The following is a 20,712-nucleotide window of genomic DNA, read 5'->3' as shown; positions in this document are numbered from 1 at the left end:
CCCTTTCCCATTTTTCTGGCAAAGTCAATGAAAGAAATTCAGGACACTTGTAAATGGAATGATTTTGGGAACAATGATAACAAGCAAATTTTCTTTGAAAATGTTTGTTATCTCTTTTTTCATGTGAATTAGATAAAAGACATTTTTGAGGATGACTGTCACGTTTTTGAAAGTTGTTAAAATTAGATTTGTCATTTGCTTTGTGAGACGATTTTTGAAATTCGTGTAAATTAACTTTCTCTAAAAGATTTGCCCTTGATACTAAGAAAGATTTTAATTCATCAACAGTTGGCAAATCGCTTGCACTTTCATGTTGTTCCCAGCTAAAAAGAGTTGTCTTGTCCAGTTTGCTAGTCACTAAATATATAATCATTGGGTCCCAATGCAACGTACTGACACCCATTGATTCTAACGCTCGTAATATCTTTGACAAAGTATCTACCAAACTGCGCAAGTTAGCAGGAGCACAAACTTTAAGATCTGAAATGTTAAATAAACTTCTAATATAATTGTGTATCATTAGACGTTTATTGTCAAAACGCTCGCACAAGATCTTCCACGAAATTTCATAATTGCTTTCTGTTACTTCAAGTGACTGAATACATTGTAAAGCAGAATCTTTTAATGACGTTCTCAAATAGTGTAACTTTTGAACAGCATCCAAATTATCAACATTATGAATCAATGATAAAAAGAGTTCTTTGAATTCTAGCCACTGATTAAAATCACCTGAAAACTTTGGCAACTCGATAAGTGGCAATTTGACATTTAATGGCTTAGTACATGAACTTGAACTAGTAGAATTTACCACATCACTAGGATTCTGAGTTGACGGCACAGAGTGACTTGATATATCAAATATAAACTGTTTTGCATCCGAGATGACCTCATAGTACTTGCTTTCAAAGGTGTCACCTGGATCTTCTTGAAATCGATCAAAGTCAATTCCTTCCAAGTCAAATTGTACGTTATTAAAATCACGCAATAAATGGCTTTCAATGTCCTTGAGACGAGTATCTAGCTCTATTAATCTAGACGGGTTTGGAGAATTTTTTAAAGCATTTAAAAAAGAACTAAACCGCACCAATTTCGTTTGTAACATATCTTTTTTACGCTCCAAGTCCCTAATAGCAACTTGACTGTCCATTTTGGACTGCTCTTGACTAGCATCCTGTCTGCTTTTCCTAGAAGTCATATTTAATATCTAACAGTACACTTTGACCAACTTAGACTAGGAAAACCGACAAACAAAACCTTAACCTTATACGCAAAGCTAATATCTAACATTAACTTTAAATGCAAAAAAGACTTCTGAATTCTGAAGTATCACTACAAACATTTAAGTATTACGTAATGTTAGCCAATGAAAGACAAACTGTAGATGCAACGCTAGATAAAACTATAGAAAATATGTACATATACTATACATTAACTACGTTAACCAGTTCGTAAATGTAATGAATAAATCCGTTTTTTTACGCACAAATTGAAGTGATTTGTCCGAACGCGACACGAAAAACTACGCAATTCCGCGAAACGCGACCCTGACTAGAACAATACTTTTTCGGAAAATCAGCAACTCTGGTACTTACATGAACTTGAGACTCTGGAACTGAGCTCCTTGCTTCAACTGCACTTGTATTCAATTTTAATTGACAGTGACTAATGCTCCAAACTGCACTTCTTGTTTGGCTGTCACTTAACTTAAACCTTGTTCAGTATTTAAAGTCTGAATTTGAGTAAAATGTGTCGTTACCGCCCTGGCTGGCAGTTTTATTAACGTCGTATTTACTTCGGTTTATTAGGACAAATAATGGTATCCGCTCTCGAAGGACCAAATAATGGTGTAATTTCTGAACTGAAGTTACCCCCGCCTGTCTGAGATGGTCTGGATGACCTATACAGTATTTGCGAAATGTGAATGAAACAACGTACTGGTTACAATGTGAAATTTAATAATAAACCTTGAAACACTACGACACATTTACTCTTAACGCACCGCAAACGATACACTCGCGTGCGCATACTGATCAAGACTCCTTTTTACATTTCTTGCGCCGGTTAGCAACCGTAGTTCCAGACACCGCCGCCCGCTCCCCGCAGTCCCCTTGAAAAATACGCGATGTATTTTTACGGCTTTTTATGCGGAGTTGCCAATATGTGCATGCTGATTATTAACGTTCAACACCAGGGATTAGATGAAGCGGATCGGGACGATCAGCTTTAAGAGGGGGGCAGTGTTACGGTTTGGGCCTACTATGCTCGATACTTCTTAACGAGCGCTCGCTTCGGGATGAAACCGATGCGCCGCAATATCTGGCCGGGCGCGTATTAAAGTAGGCCACAGTTAGGAAGCGCTACCTGGAAGATTCGAAGCAAATCGCGAAGCGTTTCGCGGGCATTCTAGAACGTGGTTTGTAAATATAAAAGAAGCGGCGTCGACGAGAGAGTAGAGTAGTGTAGTAGTGAATTTGGGAACGCGGTAAAGTTTAAATAGCGGAGTAATTGTGGAATTGTAGTAGTGTTTTTAGTAGCTGTGTTAATTATTGTACGGAGTGTTTTAAAGTGTAAATAAATTTATTAATTGTTGAGTTAAACTGACTTTGTGTGAACCCACAGTTGTAACAGTGTAACAGTATCTATAACGACTGCATTGTTGTAGAGCCTATTGCTAGTATACTAATTGTTGTCTTTGCGCAGTTTTTTGACTTTTTATAACCAAACAATGTCAAACGCGATGTCAACAAAAATTAATGAACGGTTTGGAACTTGCTCATTGAGCTCCATTGAGCAATCTATAGTTGCAGCAAAACCAAAACATTTTCTTTATTCGGGAAATATTCCCCAAAATTACATTCGTGCCTTAAAAATGACCTGATAATTCTGCGTTCAAACTTGTTATCTTTGCAAACTGCATTCGGTCATTTTCATATTTTTTTCTAAAACAGCCCTCCACCTTCGGTGTCGGGCTCTTTCGCCAAAAAAATATGGAAATAAACTCATGCAGTTAAGAGATAACAAGTTTTCACGCAAAATTATCGGTAATTTTTATGCACTTGTGCAATTACCCCCGATAATTATTCTAGCTAAATAAACAGTTTGGAGGTTTTAGAGGCCCCTGGAATTTCCAAATAATTTCAACTTGAGAATTTTGTTAAATCTCAAACAATATGTAATTGGTGGACAAAAGGATATCAACAAGAGCATAGGACATGTAGGGTGTTTCAAAAAACAACGGAAAGTAAATAAACAGCATATTTTTTGTCAAAAAATAAGGCATAAAGCTATAATATTAATTCAGAATGTTACCAATTTTGTTACAAAAAAGTGTCCAAATTGAAGTAGAAATTCAAATTTTGGGCCATGAACTTAGAAAAAAAGTACCCTGTATGGTAGTTTGTAATAATTGATAATTTGTTCTTTTTTTTCTTAGAGTCATCATTAGTAATTTCTGTTCCATAGGAAGCTGCAGGTTTTAGTAGCATTTTTAAGATTTTTGGTGAAACTTTTGAGGCTCTGGCTTTGGCAATTTCAAAAGATAACTGTAAACATTCTTCCAATGACTGTAAAGCTGAGAATTTGTGGTATACAGGGTGTTCCAATAAGCCGTACACGCCGCTGTTTCTCGGAAACTATAAATAGTAGTGCTTTCGGAAAAAAATCTGTCTAGTAAATATAGCATATAATAGAAAATGCTTCTCCAGCTTTCTAAATTCACCGTTAGGGAGCGTTTCGACACCACTAAAATAAAAAATTTCTAAAAACTCTAAAAATTTAAATGGAATGGTATAGCAGAAATACGATGAACTCAACGAACAATTTTGCTACTTAACTTTTTTTTTCTTTCTCTTCATATAAAGTGGTGTGAGTGGTCCAAAGTTTGCTTCGAAGGAAATTAAATATCTCGAAAACGGCTGATCATAGCAATCGTTTTTGCGTCATTTTAAAGAGCATCTTCTGTCCCAAAGGTCCAAAGCCTCTCAAAACACATTTTTAATTTAGTTTATCGTCTTTCCTGTAAAGGGCGTGTTTCCAAAATGTACGTTTGCAAAATGCAATGATAAGGCTTTCTATTACCTATTCTATAAATAATCCGATTATCTAGCGTGCTGTAAAAACCGCAGTACTCTGTCTCTTCTGTAAAGATCACAAGATATCTTCGAAAAATCGTTCAAAAAGCTCTTTTTAAGCGGTTTTTCTCTGATATCTCGTGTTACAGAAGAGATAGAATATTGCAGTTTTCACACCACGATACATAATCAGATTCTTTAGGGAATAGACAATAGAAAGCAATATCATTGCATCTGATTTCTGATTGAGATATCTAGGCTGAAAGTGTAAACTTTGCAAAAACGCCTTCTACAGGAAAGACCAAAAACAAAATTGAACATATGTGTCGAAACATTTTAAAGAGCAAAAAATGATCTTTAAAATGTCCCAAAAACGAAATCTTTGCGATCAGCCGTTTTCGTTTTAGAGATAGTCCATTTCTGTCAAAGCATCATTTGGAACATCCCCACTACTTCACATAAAGTGATTTTTTTTGAAATAAGTTTTTTTACCATTTTCTATTTTAGTGGTATTGAAACGTCCTCTAGCGGTGGATTTAGAAAGCTGAAAATTGTTTCCAGCATTTTCTCGTGGCCACATTTACTATACAGATTTTTTGTATAGTTTTCGAGAAACAGTAAAATGTTAAACATTTTAGAACTAAGTAGGTAGTTGGATATTAAATATCTGTCATTTTCAACCAAAATGGTTCACGAATCAATATTATTTTCTTGTTTTAGTATTACTTTATGATTGAATAATCATCAATATAATGATAATAAAAATAAATATTTGCACAGTGCGGTATTCCAAAACATATTATATTTTCGGGTAAAACGGTGTGAAAGTGTAATGAAGTTATTTGTTATTATAGGGTTAGTTTATGATTGTTCAAGTGGCGACATACTCTTATAAAGCATCAAATTAGAGTTTATTTGCAACAAATGTATGTATGAATTAAATATGCAAATATAAATATTTAACCTTTTACCAAAACTGCCATTGTCTTGGTTACTTGTTGATAAAGAGAAATGAGCTAAATTTAAATTATTTGCTTCTAAAATTGAAAAATTGAATTTCAAATAGCTCTTTAACAGAAACAAGCATCTGGAGTATCAAAAGTGTCACTTACCTGAAACATTAGTTTCTCTAGGTCACCACTTTAGATATGCAATAGAGTGAAAATTTGCTTCGTTCACCTTTTTCTAAAACACTCTTGACCAAACACCTTCAAGTTCATATTCATTGTTCAAATGAATGGTATCTGGAAACACAAACGTTGGGAAAAACAATGTTTAATGATTTAACCGTTCAGTTTCATCAAATGCGATCATAACTCAACGATGATAACGGTGCTAGTGTAATTTCCAGGCCTGTACTGTATGTTGTATGTTGTCCTCCCTGATTAGTCTAGTAGATTTTCCAGACAGTGCAGCTGCTGTATTGTCGCACCGTAATTGAAAGAGGACCTGCAAACGTATAATATTTTATAACCTGTTGCGATATACATTCAAATACCGCATTATCAGTTTTATTGCAAAACCATAAATAATCAAGCGTGTTATTAGGCGGGTTAAATCTCCGCCGCATTCTTTTACTGCTATAAGTTTGAAAGCATGCGAGAAATCCCCGTAATATCACTATTACCTGATTAAAAAGATTTTATAAACCGATACAATGGTGCACTTCACTTCATTCTATTTGAAAGCAGTAGAATATCCGACCCTATGATAGGGACCTACATATAAATTGCCAACGCAGCCCTTAAGTGCGCAAGATCTACACGTGCGTAGGTTTGTCCATATCGATCCAGGATTTTCCTCTGTTTTCTTAATTTTATGAATGGAAAATCGACTTTTTGACGAAATCAGTAATGAATGTGTTTTTAAGTTCAAATTCAATTCTTGTGAAATACTTTATTTTGCCATGCTAATAACCTGTAGAATTTGCCTAGAAAAAAAAAAGAAAAAAATATGTATGTCATTTGGTCGCTTTCTTAACAATTTTGTGGTTTCTTATAATTTGTATGCAAAACACTACATCTGTTGTTGTTGGAATTGGATTAGCGTTTGAGTGTATTAAGATTCAAGGTGTTAAATCCAACCTGTCCAAGGATTACTTGCTTGATCGTTGGTAGTAAATATTGATAACTGGATACATTAAACTTAAAAGCTTCTGAAATTAGGTCGATAAGAGCCACGTGACTATTTGAGATCATGTTGGATATCCCATCCAATGACTCGTTGTTTTGTTCTTCACCTAAGCAATTTTAGAGTAAACCTAAAAAAATTAATATGTTGCCACAAAACACAGACTGTTTAATAGAATGTGGATTTTAGTAACATCAAGTTTTTTCTTGATTGCCGGTACATAAGCAGTTACAGGAAAATTTAAGTTTCCTTAATAGAACTTATAAATTCACTCTGTATAAACAGAGTTATATAAAAATCTAAACTTTTCACAACAAAAGAAAGTATATATGGTGGACCATGAGTAATGGGACATAGAGCTACTATCAAAATAATACAATTTAGCTAAATTGTCCTATACCGAAAGTTAATATTAAGAAAGATACACGGTGTGAAAGTTAAAATTTATCTCGAGACAGAAATTAAACTTTCCCCCATGGTTCGTATACTATTTTATTTTCAACCATTTATCAGGACCTTATCAAACTTTTAATAAATCATTTAGTTGAAATATTGATTGCTAGAATCCGGATTAAAAAGCACTAAAATCGTGAAAAAAAGCGCTTAAAAAGCAAAATCATTTTCCTCCAAAAATGCATAAAAATCTGTAAAAAAGCTTTAAAAAAGCACAAAACTCTTTCAGAGATGATCAATTTTTTTTACTATTTTTGAGTTCAACTTCTAAAAGTTTTCAAACTGCTTTAGAAGCATACGGAAGATTATAATTTGGAAGGTTTTTGAACTGTTTTGAACTGTAAAGAGCATATTGAAGGTTCTGGAAGGCTTTAGAGGCATTTGGGAACTCTTACACGGTTCTAGGATTTTTTGGAAGCTTCTAGACTGTTTTAAAAGACTTCCGAATGCTCTGGAGTTTCTGTAATGTTTTGAAATCTTTTTAGACTACTTTCGGAGCATTGAAGTCTGGACTGCTTTTAAGACATTTTACTTTGAACTTTTGGAAGCTTTTAAATTGCTCTTGAAGCATGCGGAAGCTTTTAGATTGCCTTGAAACTTTTTGAGAGCTTCTAGACTAGTTGAAGACTATTTGGAATGCTTTAGACTGCTTGAGAAGCATTTTGGAGTTTCTCCAGTGTTTTAAAACCTTTTTAGACTAATTTAGGAGCATTTGTAAGGTGTTTGGACAGTTTCAAGATCCTTGAAGGTTCTAAGGCATTTGAAGCCTTGTAGACGTTTGAAGCTGTTACTGCTCTAGAAGTATACGGAAGCTTTTAGACTGTCTTGAAATATTTTGAGAGCTTTTAGATAAATTGAAAAGCATTTGTTAGTGTTCTAAAAGCTTTTGGAAGCTTCTAGTCTGTTTTGTAAGCTTTTGTAAGGCATTTTAGAGCTTCTATAGAGTTTTGGAATATTTTTACATTTTTTTAGACTACTTTAGGAGCATTTGGAAATTTTTTGGTCAGTTTAAATTTGTAAATTGATACTTATACATTTTGCAGCATGTTTTTGTCGTTTCAATACAGCAAAAGTCAATATTACCTCTTGGCCCAATGGCCTACTGTGCGACGTTACAGAACCAATAAGATTACGTCAAAACTCCTGCGTTTTTCTGTCAAAGCAGTTATTAGTTTATTTTTAAAAACTTGAAAACTTGTTAAAAACTAGTTAAACCATACAAAAATAGCAGTAAATAAGCACAAAAAACTAAAATAAGCACAAAAAGAAGAAAAAAGCAAAAAAAGCATGAACAAAATATGTCAAATGACGTGTTTTTGTATAAATCGTTCACATTAGATGTCAAAAGTTGGTTGCTTTTATTATTTACAAAAAGCTAAATTTCTAGAAATCCGGACTCTATTGATTGCTAATAGTCTCTAACAATAAGGTAGTATAGGTGTACGAGTAGTTATGACTTCAACCATGATAAACGACTGCTGATTTGTTTACAAGCTTGACAACGTCATTACTGTGCTATTGTGTTTTCAAAATTTAGAGCTGAAACGTTTCTTAAAGTTCTTAAAGTTCTAAAAGCGAATAACTCACCTTTTCTAAAGAACGAAAAGTAGAATTAACAAAATTCATAGATGAGCGTATGTTTTACTAAACAAGCAAAATTACTTCTCAATACTTTAGTTCACATAGGTATACATACTAAATGACATATGACGTAACCTTTTGACGTTATTAAACGGTTGATTAATTTGATAAAAAATCAAGAAAATTTACATTTTATTGTAGTAGTAAAAAAAGACCCTTAATCCCCCCCATTCTTTCAATTTTTTTGAAAAATAAAAAAATTTAAAATACTTTTTTTGTACTTATTTCACCGAATTTAAGGTCCTTTGGTATAAACATGCCCTTTGCTGTGCATTGAAACCCTCCTGGAGCAAAATACAAAAATTGCCAAAATTGCACTTTTTGCAAAAATGACATTTTTTCAATTTTTGAATGATTGTAACTTTTTTAACTCTTATAGATTTCACTAAAACGCCATTAGAAAGAGGATAAAAAATACTACAAAATGAGCCAAAACTGGCCTCTCTAGCTCTTCATGTTACCGAGATACTGAATTTCAAAAAGTAGTAAAAAAAGACCCCTAGTTATACTCCGCTTTGCGTCGTTCGGTCAACTGCTATCAGCGTGCGGAAAAGTGTCACTTCCCGCACTTGTTAGGTAAATATCTATTTTCGACTACTGACTTTGAAAGTACCTCATAGCTGAAAGTGGTTATTTGCCGCACGTGTACAGAAAGTGAATAATTTTCTGTCCTAAAGCGTTTTCGCTTCCTACTAACAATCTACCCACCAACTTTACAGTTTCATTTTTTTCACAATTTATCACTTTATCACAGTTTTTTATTTTAGAAGTTAATCAACCAATATCCTTATACATGTGTAAAACAAAATGGATTTTACTAAAATGGTTTTAAATATACAGTGTTAAAGCTACTTTTATAAATAGGTTTGATTAATGTGTATTTAAATGTAACCTTAAGGTTTACTGTTTTTGGTATACCCTAGATTAACCAGTTTCAATTAATTATTGCTTTAAGTTACTTTTAGGGAATTAAGTAATTGTGTAATTTTAGGTTATTATTACTCTCTTTTTCTATTAAATAAAAATAATATACTTAACAAATCAAGTTACAAAGTAGTACAACGTGGATGTCTTACCGATTCAATAACAAACCATACAAAATCCATATCTTTTTTTCAATTTGTTTGTATTTAGAATAATTGTAGGAAAATAATTTCTACTGTAGAGCAACAAAATAAATTTTGTTACTTTGTATAGCTCATTTTAATAAATCACAAACTATATTATAATTTACGTAACAGTTTCACCGTGCTCGATTTAACTTAATTGATCATATTCGAAAAACATTACCGTGACATCATGATGATAAATAATAGAATTTTGTAATTAGGTGCATCGATATAATTTTTATAAAGTTTCAAACTATTACAAAATTTGTTTATTACATAATATTGACACACCTTGTGATAATAACGAAAATCCGAATATCTTCTATAATTTTTTAGAGAATATTGAGATGCATAGGTAGTTTAGAATCACTTTTGTATTTACAGGATGGATCTTTACTAAACTAAGTAACTTGCAACAAACCAAATTTGGAGGTGTTTTCAAATTTTGATATGTCAAATAACTATGTTTTATAGTATGTGGCACAAACATAGAACATTAATGGGTTATCTTAAAAATTAATTAAACCCACATACTTTTTTAAGAAAAACCCGTAAATGGTTTATTTTTGCACGTCACCTGCAACAATTTAAAATGTTTATTCTTCCTTCAACCTTTAGCAGGCAAAAGGCGCGAATAAAATTTGTTGTGGCGAAGACTATGTGTCTTTTTCATTTTGTATTTCTTACACCTCCACTGAGAGATTATGGACTTCTGCTTCCAATTTAAAGTTTATCTAATATATGTATATTTTTATTGTAACAGCAATAAATATAATATTCTTCCTTAAAAATACTTTTTCCGATGATATAATGCCTAAATATACATTCATTTAATAAACAAAATATTATAATAATAAATATCACAGAGTTGAAGAGCAAAACAAACACAGCAAACAGCTGGATTTTTTTTATTAAATGGTTATAAATAGATGAAAATCTAATATAGTGAAGAGGAAAAGTCCGGCAGGAAATCATTATTGATTTATGTGAAACTGTGTTAAGTGGTATACAGAGTGTCCGGAAATGGTGTGACTCATACCCTTGGTGCTGTAGAACTACCTCGTATAAGTGTTGGTCGTACTATATCCATTATACAGGGTGTCCCACGACGAAAGACATCGATTGATATTGGAAAAAGTATAAATAGAAGAGTTTTGAAAATTTGGCAGAATACTGATGTGGGCATGCCCAATCTAACTAAAATATTTTCAAGATGGTTGCACTTCCGGTTATACCGGAAGTCGATCACAACTTTCTTATTTTAAATAGAACACCCTATGTATTATTACATATTTGGATTCCTCACAAAATTCTGACCAACTTTTGTGTACAATGCCGTATGTCTATCTCTAGCCGTTTTCGAAATATTTGATGTTTTTCCAAAAAAGTGACAGTTGCAACGCTCAACATATTTTTGTACTCTGTCAAAACCGTATTTCATTTTGCAATGAAACTTTGGGTTATTGTAAATAAAGGATCGTTTTATTAAACTGAGGGTGCGTAAGGACTCATTTGTATACAGGGTCGTCAAAAAAAAATCATAAACTTGCCACTAAAAAAAATGAAAAATTTCAAGTTTTTTAAATAGAAACCCACATTTTTTATGACGGAATCATTTTGAGCATTAAAAATTACTATACGTTTCAATTTACTTGCCTATACCTAAATCCAACCCTTTTCGTTTTATTTGGGAATAAACATTTTTTATTCATAAAACTCCAGATTTCTTGACAATTTCTCTCTCTAATTACGTGTGGATTTATGTCACACCAGTAGTGTGAATTATGTCTATTGATCATTCCATTTTTAGTGAAGTCCTCGTCGCTCTAAATAATATTATTCAAAAACAATTCTTTTCCATAGTGACTAGTCAGCAAAAACTCACTAAAAACCACTCTCTTCGGAAAGTCAACTTCCTTTAAGTGTTGCACTAATTTAAATAAAAAAGAGTGAAATTTATGTTTCTTCAGGATCCTTTGAATTGAGCTTTTGGATATGCCTGATTCTACAGAAACTTGTCTTATTGACGAAGTTGGATTTGCAACAAAATAGTCCAAAATTGCAATTTCTACATTTGTTTTATTAAAGATTGGTTTTGTTTCAATAGCTTTTCTCTTCACATATCCCGTATTCTTAAAATTTTCAATTATTTGCTTGACAGCTTTTGGTGATGGCTTTGCTTTTTCCGGATAACGAGCGGCAAATACCTCACATGTTCTACTATCACATTCTCCGTAAATAATAAACAGATTTAAGTAATCTTGGTTGGACGGCATATTTGCAGTTGTCAAAACACTCAAAACTAGTGTTATTAACATGCCCTGCATTGTCCAATATCACCGTATGTCAAAAGCATGATCAACTAGAGTACCAGCTAATCCCAACCATGCAGCCTAATAAAAAAAAGGTTAATTCTCAAATAAAACGAAATGGGTTGGATTTAGGTATAGGCAAGTAAATTGAAACGTATAGTAATTTTTAATGCTCAAAATGATTCCGTCATAAAAAATGGGGGTTTCCATTTAAAAAACGAAATTTTTTATTTTTTTTAGTGGCAAGTTTATGATATTTTTTTGACGACCCTGTATACAAATGAGTCATTACGCACCCTCAGTTTAATAAAACGATCCTTTATTTACAATAACCCAAAGTTTTATTGCAAAATGAAATACGGTTTTGACAGAGTAAAAAAATATGTTGAGCGTTGCAACTGTCACTTTTTTGGAAAAACATCAAATATTTCGAAAACGGCTAGAGATAGGCATAGGGCATGGTACACAAAAGCTGGTCAGAATTTTGTGAGGAATCCAAATATCTAATAATATATAGGGTGTTCTATTTAAAATAAGAAAGTTATGATAGACTTCCGGTATAAACGGAAGTGCAACCATCTTGAAAATATTTTAGTTAGATTGGGCATGCCCACATCAGTATTCTGCCAAATTTTCAAAACTCTCCTATTTATACTTTTTCCAATATCAATCGATGTCTTTCGTCGTGGGACACCCTGTATAAATAAACATGAAATTATAGAACTTCCAGTATTTTTTTTTGAAAAATGTTAATAAATTAAGATAAAATAAAGATTATAAACATGAAGGCAGGACGTGTTTAACTCTTAATTAACTAATTAAACCCAAAAAAATAATTATTGTAAAAAGGTGCTATTCGAATGCTTTTAAGCAAATTAATATTTTTAGGACAGACTTAAAACTACGTATGAATGAGCATTAATTAACCTAAGTGTGTGGCTACAATTTTATTGTTATACGTACCAACCGGATATTATTAGCACGTAATTGTTTTCACTAAAAAAGTTATAATAGGGAAGTAATTCGACCTTCCCCTGATTCCGACTATAATTACTAACCAAAATATTGTTACTAAATTCACGGTAATTTAAAATAAATTTATGTTTACAGTAGTAAAGGACTTTGCTTATACTTACAGATAGTGAGATAAGCTTTTAGTAGTAAATACAAAAAGTTTTAAAATTATTCTAAAAGATAGTGTTCTAACCTGTTGAACAAAACTTTTTTAAGTATCTGCTGAAAATCCTCCGGATATTACCTTTTTATGACCTTTAGATATCTAATGATGTTGCTGATCGAGATGAGAACAAAAATTACGAGGTTTTTTAACCTTTTTAATTGGCACGTTACCATATTATGCCGAAAAACATAAAATGTAATTTTTGTTCTCTATTTAAATCAGAATACCCTGAAGAAGTTTTACAAAAAACTTAAAAAAGTTTCAATTTTTAAAAACTCTTGCAACTCTACTGATAAGAAAAATTCCAGAAAACTATGTGGACAAGGATTACCTTGGAAAATCATTTTCACAAACGTGTTTTGGGGAAAGTGAGATTTTTCCAAAGAGTTTTTGATAGTCTCGATAAATCTGAATTAGCTGGATAGTGACAAATTCAGAAGATAATAGCTATAAAACCTTAAATTCAAGCTGAAGATCCTAAATTCTCATTGAAGGTAACGCATATCTACAAGGTGACCAAAATAAAGATGCACTGCATGAGAATCTCCGAAACCGTAAGAGTAAAAAGTTGCACAATCAGGGGACCATATACATGGCGCTTTCGAAAATCAAGTATTTCTTTTCATTTTTGCGATATGTAGAAAAATCGGATTTTTTATTTTATTTTATCGGGGGTAATATCCCTAGTGAATTTAATTTTTCCGGAAAAATTCGGAAAAACGAGTTTCTAAGTAATTTGTTTTAACGAGGATTTTTAAAACCACTCTCGCTCATGCTATTTGTTAAAACAAATTACTTAGAAACGAGTATTCCAATTTTTCCACAGGAAAAATTAGATGCACGAGGGATATTTGGTAAGATTATTTCCTGAGTTAAATAAACATTTTATTTTAATTAAAACAATAAGAACAATAACTTTCAAGCTAGAAAGGGTAACACTATTCTTTATGTTGCTGTGAGGAATGTAAAATTTTGTCGAATTTTTTTCCGGAAAAACTGCTGACAGCTAAGTTGACAGTTTTTAAGTAATTTTTCCACTTAAAATTTACATTTGTTATACTAATTCTTGATAGCGATTGGTCAAAACTGATAGGAAGGAAATAATCATCTTGTAGAGCTCGAAAAGGTGCCATAAACAGTAGTTTTTGTTTTTTGAAATGATTTGAATTACCTTCAAAAATAAATAAAATCAAAATCCGATTTTTTTTATAAATATCTCAAAAATGAAAAGAAATACGTACCGAAAGCGCCATGTGTATTATTACGCAACTTTTTCTGCCATCTTTATCTTGGTCCCCCTGTATATCATGTCGTTTTGAAAATAATTTACTTGTTTTTTGTGTATGACAGTTTTTTGAACCCAGAAAAGATCGCTTAATATGATTTAAAACTACAAATTAATCAGATTGAAAAGCAGAAAATATTGAAAAATGTTGAAAAAATATTACAATAAGTGTCAAAAAGCAAGAATTTTTTAAAATGTGATAGATTTATAAATATAAATATGCAATATAGTTAAAAAATACTATTAAAGTGTAAAGATCTGATGGAATGATGTCTAAACTGGTAAAAACTTTCTGGATATACTAATTTAAATAAACTGTAAAAACTAAGCTAAAATTTGTTCAAATGTAAAAGATTGAAAACTGAACAGCATAAAATATTGAAAATAAAAGATTTAAGATTGTGAAAAAATAAGTCAAAAAAATGTACTTGGAGATAAACCCAAAATACTAAAACATGCATAAAAGGCGATATTTTTAGAAACCTAACAAAACTGAAATTAAAGTTAGTTAGTTAATAAGTTACAGTTACTATTGAACATAGTACTAAGTTAAAATTAGTATGAAACAAATGGAGAACGACAAAAATTATATTATTAATGATTCTACAGGGTTATTCAGGTTTTAATACACAAATTTTAACCACGTATATCTCGGAAATGCGTCTTTCAGGAAATACAGGGTGTTGAAGTTTTATAGAAAAAAAGAAGGTTGCCAATTTTACGAACAGTCAATTCTTAAGTCGAAGGACACCATTTTGAACAGTTATTATAATTTTTTATCAAATGTTTAGTAGTTTGTTGCTTACAATTAGTTTATTGCCTCGATCAGTTCGAATTTGGATTACTCAAAAACGGTCCGTCGGAAGAAAAATTTCCAAGAGACCTTTTTCCTTCAAAATTAAACGGAAAATGGAAAAATCATTTTTATTTTTATAAACAGCAGTGACGTACTTTTTTTTTCTTAAAAATTTTCAGGTGATTTAAAAATACTGGTGGAGATAATAACAATTTTTTAATTGGCGAATAATCGGCTCTTTATGTTTATGAAAACCACAAAGTTTCATTAAAATATGTATAGGCGCTTTGAAAAAAAATGAATATTGTGTTTTTTTTTTATAAAACTTCAACTATAAATTAATTTTAATTAGCGTCCTCTGCTTGTAAGAGCAAAACCAAGATCTAATTTGAATTTCTCATCTTACAAATTCTCTAAATACCAAGTTTCGCCCAAAAAGCAATATTATTTTGAAAGTAACAAAACCAAAAATTAAAATTTAATTTTTCTACAAACGCATTAAAAATTTAACTTTTAACACGCTACTGAACTATTAAGAGTAGCGTTTTAAGGCACTAGTGCTATAAAAAAGCATTTTAAAGCACTACTGTTAAAAGTCAAGTAATTAAATGCTATTTCGTACTATTGTCGGGATTCTTAGGTAGTAGGCCTAACGTAGCCTTTCTTGGCTCACTTTCTTTATTCATTTATGCGACAAAATTGATAAGAACACGTATTAAAAACTATATTGACAAAAAGCCTTTAAATTGGCAAGCCTTCAAACAAATATATTTTTGAGGGCAACAATAATCGTTATGGAATTATTGACAAATGGAACTGGTTTGACTGTTCGCAGAAAAAGAAATTCTCAAACACAAAGAATCATTGAAATTTTTAATGCTTTTGTAGAAAAAAATATTGTATGGACTTCGTGTTTTAAGTGATTTTAAGGCCCTCATGCGTGCCTTAAAAATGCACTTTTAACACTCAGATCATAAATATCTATTTAACATTCTGTAACTCGATAAGTAAGGCTTTGCAAACCTATGCTTATATGGACTTTTTATCTTTAAAATACCTGGGTAATGGCCCTGTAAAATATCGGACACTTAATAAAAACACCCTGTATAGGAGATAATATGTAATGGATGATCCCTGTAATAAATGTCCGATGTAAACAGGATTGACACATTAATTTGACTTAATTTTTTATTTGAAGTGTGTACTATTAATCTCAAATTCAAATTACCAAACTTTTTGAGTTTTGTTTTCGTTAATGCGAAACAGATTTCGGGCTTTGTTGATTTGCCGACAAGGTGGATTTTTTTATAGGTAAAATACACACCTATATTTCTGTAACATTTGTGAGACTGCTGATAGATAACAATTACGAATATATTGTTATCTCTTTCTGCTTGAATAGTGATATTTTTTCGATCCTTACGGATCTTTCGAACGCATCCAATAATCCAAAATTATCAAATGTAAGTAAAACACGATAAACACTCGATTGAATAATCCTTAATTCAATCCGCTTTGTCGATCGGATTAACAGCCTATGATATAAACGTAGCCATAATAGTCTGTTTAGCGACTTCTGACTGTTGCGTCACAATCACCAGCAAAAAACGTATGTCGGTGATTAAATGTGATGTTTATTGATTGTCAAAATGAGTATGTATACCAGGTGTCCAAGAGCACCCTGGACATAGGAGATTAACATGGGAAAATGGTTTTGATTTTTTTGCGCCTGTACGGTTCATTTAATGGAAAAACGCTTTAGATAAAAGTTGTAGAGCACATTTTCGGCTATCAACTTGTAATTTTTTTAATACCGTAGATTTGACTATTAAGACGAAAAAGGGATCTAAAATTCGGAAATTTTAAATCTCGCGCCAAGCGGTCGTTAAGGAAAGTTTATATCCGGTCGTGCTACCAACCTTTCAAAATCATAACAAATCGTTGTCAGTCATTCTGTAATCAAAACATTCAAAACAAGTTTATTTAGTAATAATTTTGAGTTACTACCCACATACTGCGAAGAAAACACAAATAAATAGTGATAAAAGCACTTTATCAGAAGCCGCAGTCCAAAAATCTGGTAAGTTGCGTTCATAACATTCAATGTCTCTACTAAACTTATTTACTTTGTAGCAAAATTATTTAAGAAAACACTGGTTTTGCTTGCAAATATTTAATGAGGATGACCGGATCACCTATCTCAAGCCTCTTCATAACACTACCAAACGATTTTAAGTGATAAAAACAATGGACTAGGAAGGCCTGCAGATGTTTGAAGATAAGTTGCTTTACTATACAGGGACCACAAAAGAGGGTAAATACTTCCCTCAAAAGTGGTGCAATTTAGTGACCTATGTGACTGATAGTTTTATTGTATCCTTCTGTTTTGTAGTGTTATCAACACACCATAGTGTTTAAGTGGTTTTATATTGTATGATGTTAATAAAAAGGCATTTTTTATAACTGATTGTCAATCTTTTTTCCCATCTCTACAGGGTAAGGTAAGTACTGATATTTAATTAGCTCCATTAGTTGACTTGAACATCATTCACCTACAAGGATACTTGTAAAATGTCTACTAACCAAAAATCGTTTATTTGCAAGTGTTGTGTAACTCGAGTTCACATTTGATTAGTAAAGGTATGTCCTGTGAAATGGTGTATTGAATTAGAAGCAAATTGTTTCTCTTTAGAGACTTTCAATCACTACATTTCACCTACCTTTGCTAATTTGGAACTCCACTATTATCCAAACAAACATTAGGTTAGTAAGACAAAGTTGTTTTTAGCATAGCTTGTATGGTGACAGGTTCAGCCACTCACACTCAATCTGTGGAATAATCACTGTTTATGTGGTAAGACCAGTTTTTTTTGCCACCTATTGTACCTAAGCTTTTCACTTGAAGAAAATGTATACTACCTTACCTACCGTACCTTGAACTGTGAATAAATAAATAATGCAAATGTTCAGTGTTCAAAGTTTTATTTGGAACAATTGAGTGTGTGGAAAAAAGAACACAATTATAATGTTAATACCTAAACCTAGAATAGAACAGCTCATGTAGATAGCTCAATTGAAAAGTTGGTTTTTCGACAATACCTACCATATACAAAAACTTTTGCCACCTGACTGATAATTTAATTTTATTTAATTTAATAACTGTGTAAGTCCATCTTCTGTTCCTAGAAGGGGTTTCTCAGAGGTTTTATAGCCAATTTAAGACTATTCACAGTCACATCAAATTTTGAGATTTAAGTCAGATATCAACACTGAATCATTTAGAGTTTTAGTTGCAACACTGATGAAGACCCTCGCTGATGATAGTCCATGAAGTTAAGCACATTGAAGCTAAATCACACCACTTTTGAAGGAAGAATTTGGCCCCTTTGTTGTTGTCCCTGTACAGTAGGAAACTTATCTTCAAAGATCTGGCTTCATTGTCCACTGTTTTCATCACTTTAAATCGTTTGGTAGTGTTATGAAGAGGCTTGAGATAGGTGATTCGGTCATCCTCATTAAATGTTTGCAAGCAAAACCAGTGTTTTCTTTAAGAATTTTGCTACAAAGTAAATAAGTTTAGTAGAGACATTGAATGAGGTTCTGAACGCAACTTACCAGATTTTTGGACTGTGGCTTCTGATATAGTGCTTTTATCACTATTTATTTGTATTTTCTTCGCAGTATTGGGTAGTAACTCAAAATTATTACTAAATAAACTTGTTTTGAATGTTTTGATTACAGAATGACTGACAACGATTTGTTATGATTTTGAAAGGTTGGTAGCACGACCGAATATAAACTTTCCTTAACGACCGCTTGGCGCGAGATTTAAAATTTCTGAATTTTAGATCCGTTTTTCGTCTTAATGGTCAAATCTACGGTATTGAAAAAATTACAAGTTGATAGCCGAAAATGTGCTCTACAACTTTTATCTAAAGCGTTTTTCCATTTAATGAACCGGGATTACAAGCGCAAAAAAATCAAAACCGTTTTCCCATGTTAATCTCCTATGTACAGGGTGCTCTTGGACACCTGGTAGGTATAACTAAAGGCAGTGGCTACAATAAATGGGCCTGTCCCACAATTTTTTTTTATTTCATAACTACAAAGACGGATTGAAAATATTATACCCGTATTTTTTTGTTTTCAAAAATATTAAGTCTAAATAGAAAAAAAATCCAACCAAACAGCGACAAGAAGTGAAACAGTTGGCGTGCAACAGCCAATAAAATCGCCCAGAATTACGTACGTCACATGCGCGCCAAAACAGATCTTTTAAATTTAATGGACAAGTTCAAACTAATGTAGGAACATTTACGACCATATTTTTTTCTTCAAGAATATGAAAAATTAGTTTTTTGATCCTATTCTTTCGATTTCAGTCATTAAAACAAAAATTTATGATATGTGGGATAGGCCCATTATATATTAAGCTGGTGTTCAGCACTTCAACAGCAAACTGATAAAAACGTCAAAATAACCTGACATTAATTGAACCGTCAAACTGTCAATAGTTGGTAGTATGATGTTACAAAACACACATTTTTATTAGATATTCGTCTAGTAAAATGAAAAAAAAAAGGACGCAACAGTTAGAAATGACTGAATAGATTTTATATTATAGAATTTTTCCTTCAAATTTTTCTAAGCAAACCGGGCTAAAACGTCAAAAATGGTTATCCTTATATGCTGATGTTCTATAGGAGAGTGTCTTCTGAACAATCTGATACTGGTGGTCTTTATTACAGCAAAAAATTATGTGGTCGAAAATACAGGAACAATACAGGAACTTAGTAACCACTTTATTTAAAACAGAAGAAAATACATAGAACTAAAATACAACTGACTTTTCACTTGACAACCCACCATTCTACCTCTCTGATACCTTTGTCGACCTGGACCCAACAAAAAATGCTGAAAAAATCTGATTTGGACATATGGAAGAATGGATCGGAAAAGATCATTAACGATTGTTTTATTATACTTAAAAGTGATCTTAATTATGTTAACTGTCTGAAACAGAACTAGTTAAAAATTGTGTTTTTCAAATTACTGCAATACTTAACCACTTAAAATAGAAAACTGAAAATTATAAAAGCTTTTTGAGACCACGTTTTTAGAGATTTTTGGGGCAATCTAAACTAGTAACCTTCTGTAAAGCTGACAAATTAACCTTTACAAACTAAACATTTGACTAAGAGTCCATTTAAGGTGACGTTTTGAATAATTGACTAATAATAGGACGAAATTGAATAAAATACATTCAAACTTTGGCAAACCAACTTTTATTGAATGAAAGTTTGTTTTAAACCACTAAAGTAAGGTGAGGTAATTGATGTAAAGTGGACTTTGGTCTATTAAAAAAGAAACTAATAACCAATTTTTGTTGTGTATTATTGTTGTGTTAATGTGAATGTACTTTTTATACTATCTAGATTTTTCTAAAATATTTAAAGTTAAAAAACGAAATAAGGTCAAACGTGACCTTTAAATAGAAACTTAACAAATTTGATTAGTTGTGGCTTTGCAATACGTAGCATTGTTACGCATTGCTTGAAACAAAGCCATAACCGAATTAGAACAGTCAACAAAAAACTTTAAAGACTAGACAAAAGTGTATAATAACTAATAACCTTTCTCTCAAATATAAGAAAATCGAAAATACAGTACCTGCGGGAATTACCTTATGTGATTCAATTTGCAATACGATAATCCAATTTTTTCCAAACTAAGACT

The 20,712-nt window shown here is 31.9% G+C and overlaps 1 protein-coding gene across 4 annotated transcripts in view; it reads right to left on the bottom strand.

The window, feature by feature from the left end:
* The window catches only part of LOC145724241 (beta-1,4-glucuronyltransferase 1), a 28,074-nt gene extending 15,310 nt beyond the window's left edge, over positions 1 to 12,764 (bottom strand). For 2 of the 4 annotated variants that reach the window (XM_081972399.1, XM_081972402.1), the window contains exons 1-2: positions 5,698 to 5,842; positions 5,183 to 5,519 (exon numbers count right to left, since the gene is read on the bottom strand). In XM_081972399.1, the coding sequence (XP_081828525.1) occupies positions 5,183 to 5,191 (9 nt within the window). In that variant the 5' untranslated portion in view covers positions 5,192 to 5,519; positions 5,698 to 5,842. Of the gene's footprint in view, positions 1 to 5,182; positions 5,520 to 5,697; positions 5,843 to 12,678 lie in introns of those variants that run through there. The other 2 variants (XM_081972401.1, XM_081972400.1) reach the window with 2 other exon arrangements.
* Positions 12,765 to 20,712: the final 7,948 nt, after the last annotated feature.

The sequence above is a fragment of the Ips typographus genome, linkage group LG2 (genome assembly GCF_016097725.1).
Source record: "Ips typographus isolate SLU linkage group LG2, UJ_Ityp_2.0, whole genome shotgun sequence".
Lineage (NCBI taxonomy): Eukaryota > Metazoa > Arthropoda > Insecta > Coleoptera > Curculionidae > Ips > Ips typographus.
This window is presented reverse-complemented; position numbering and strand designations above follow the sequence as displayed.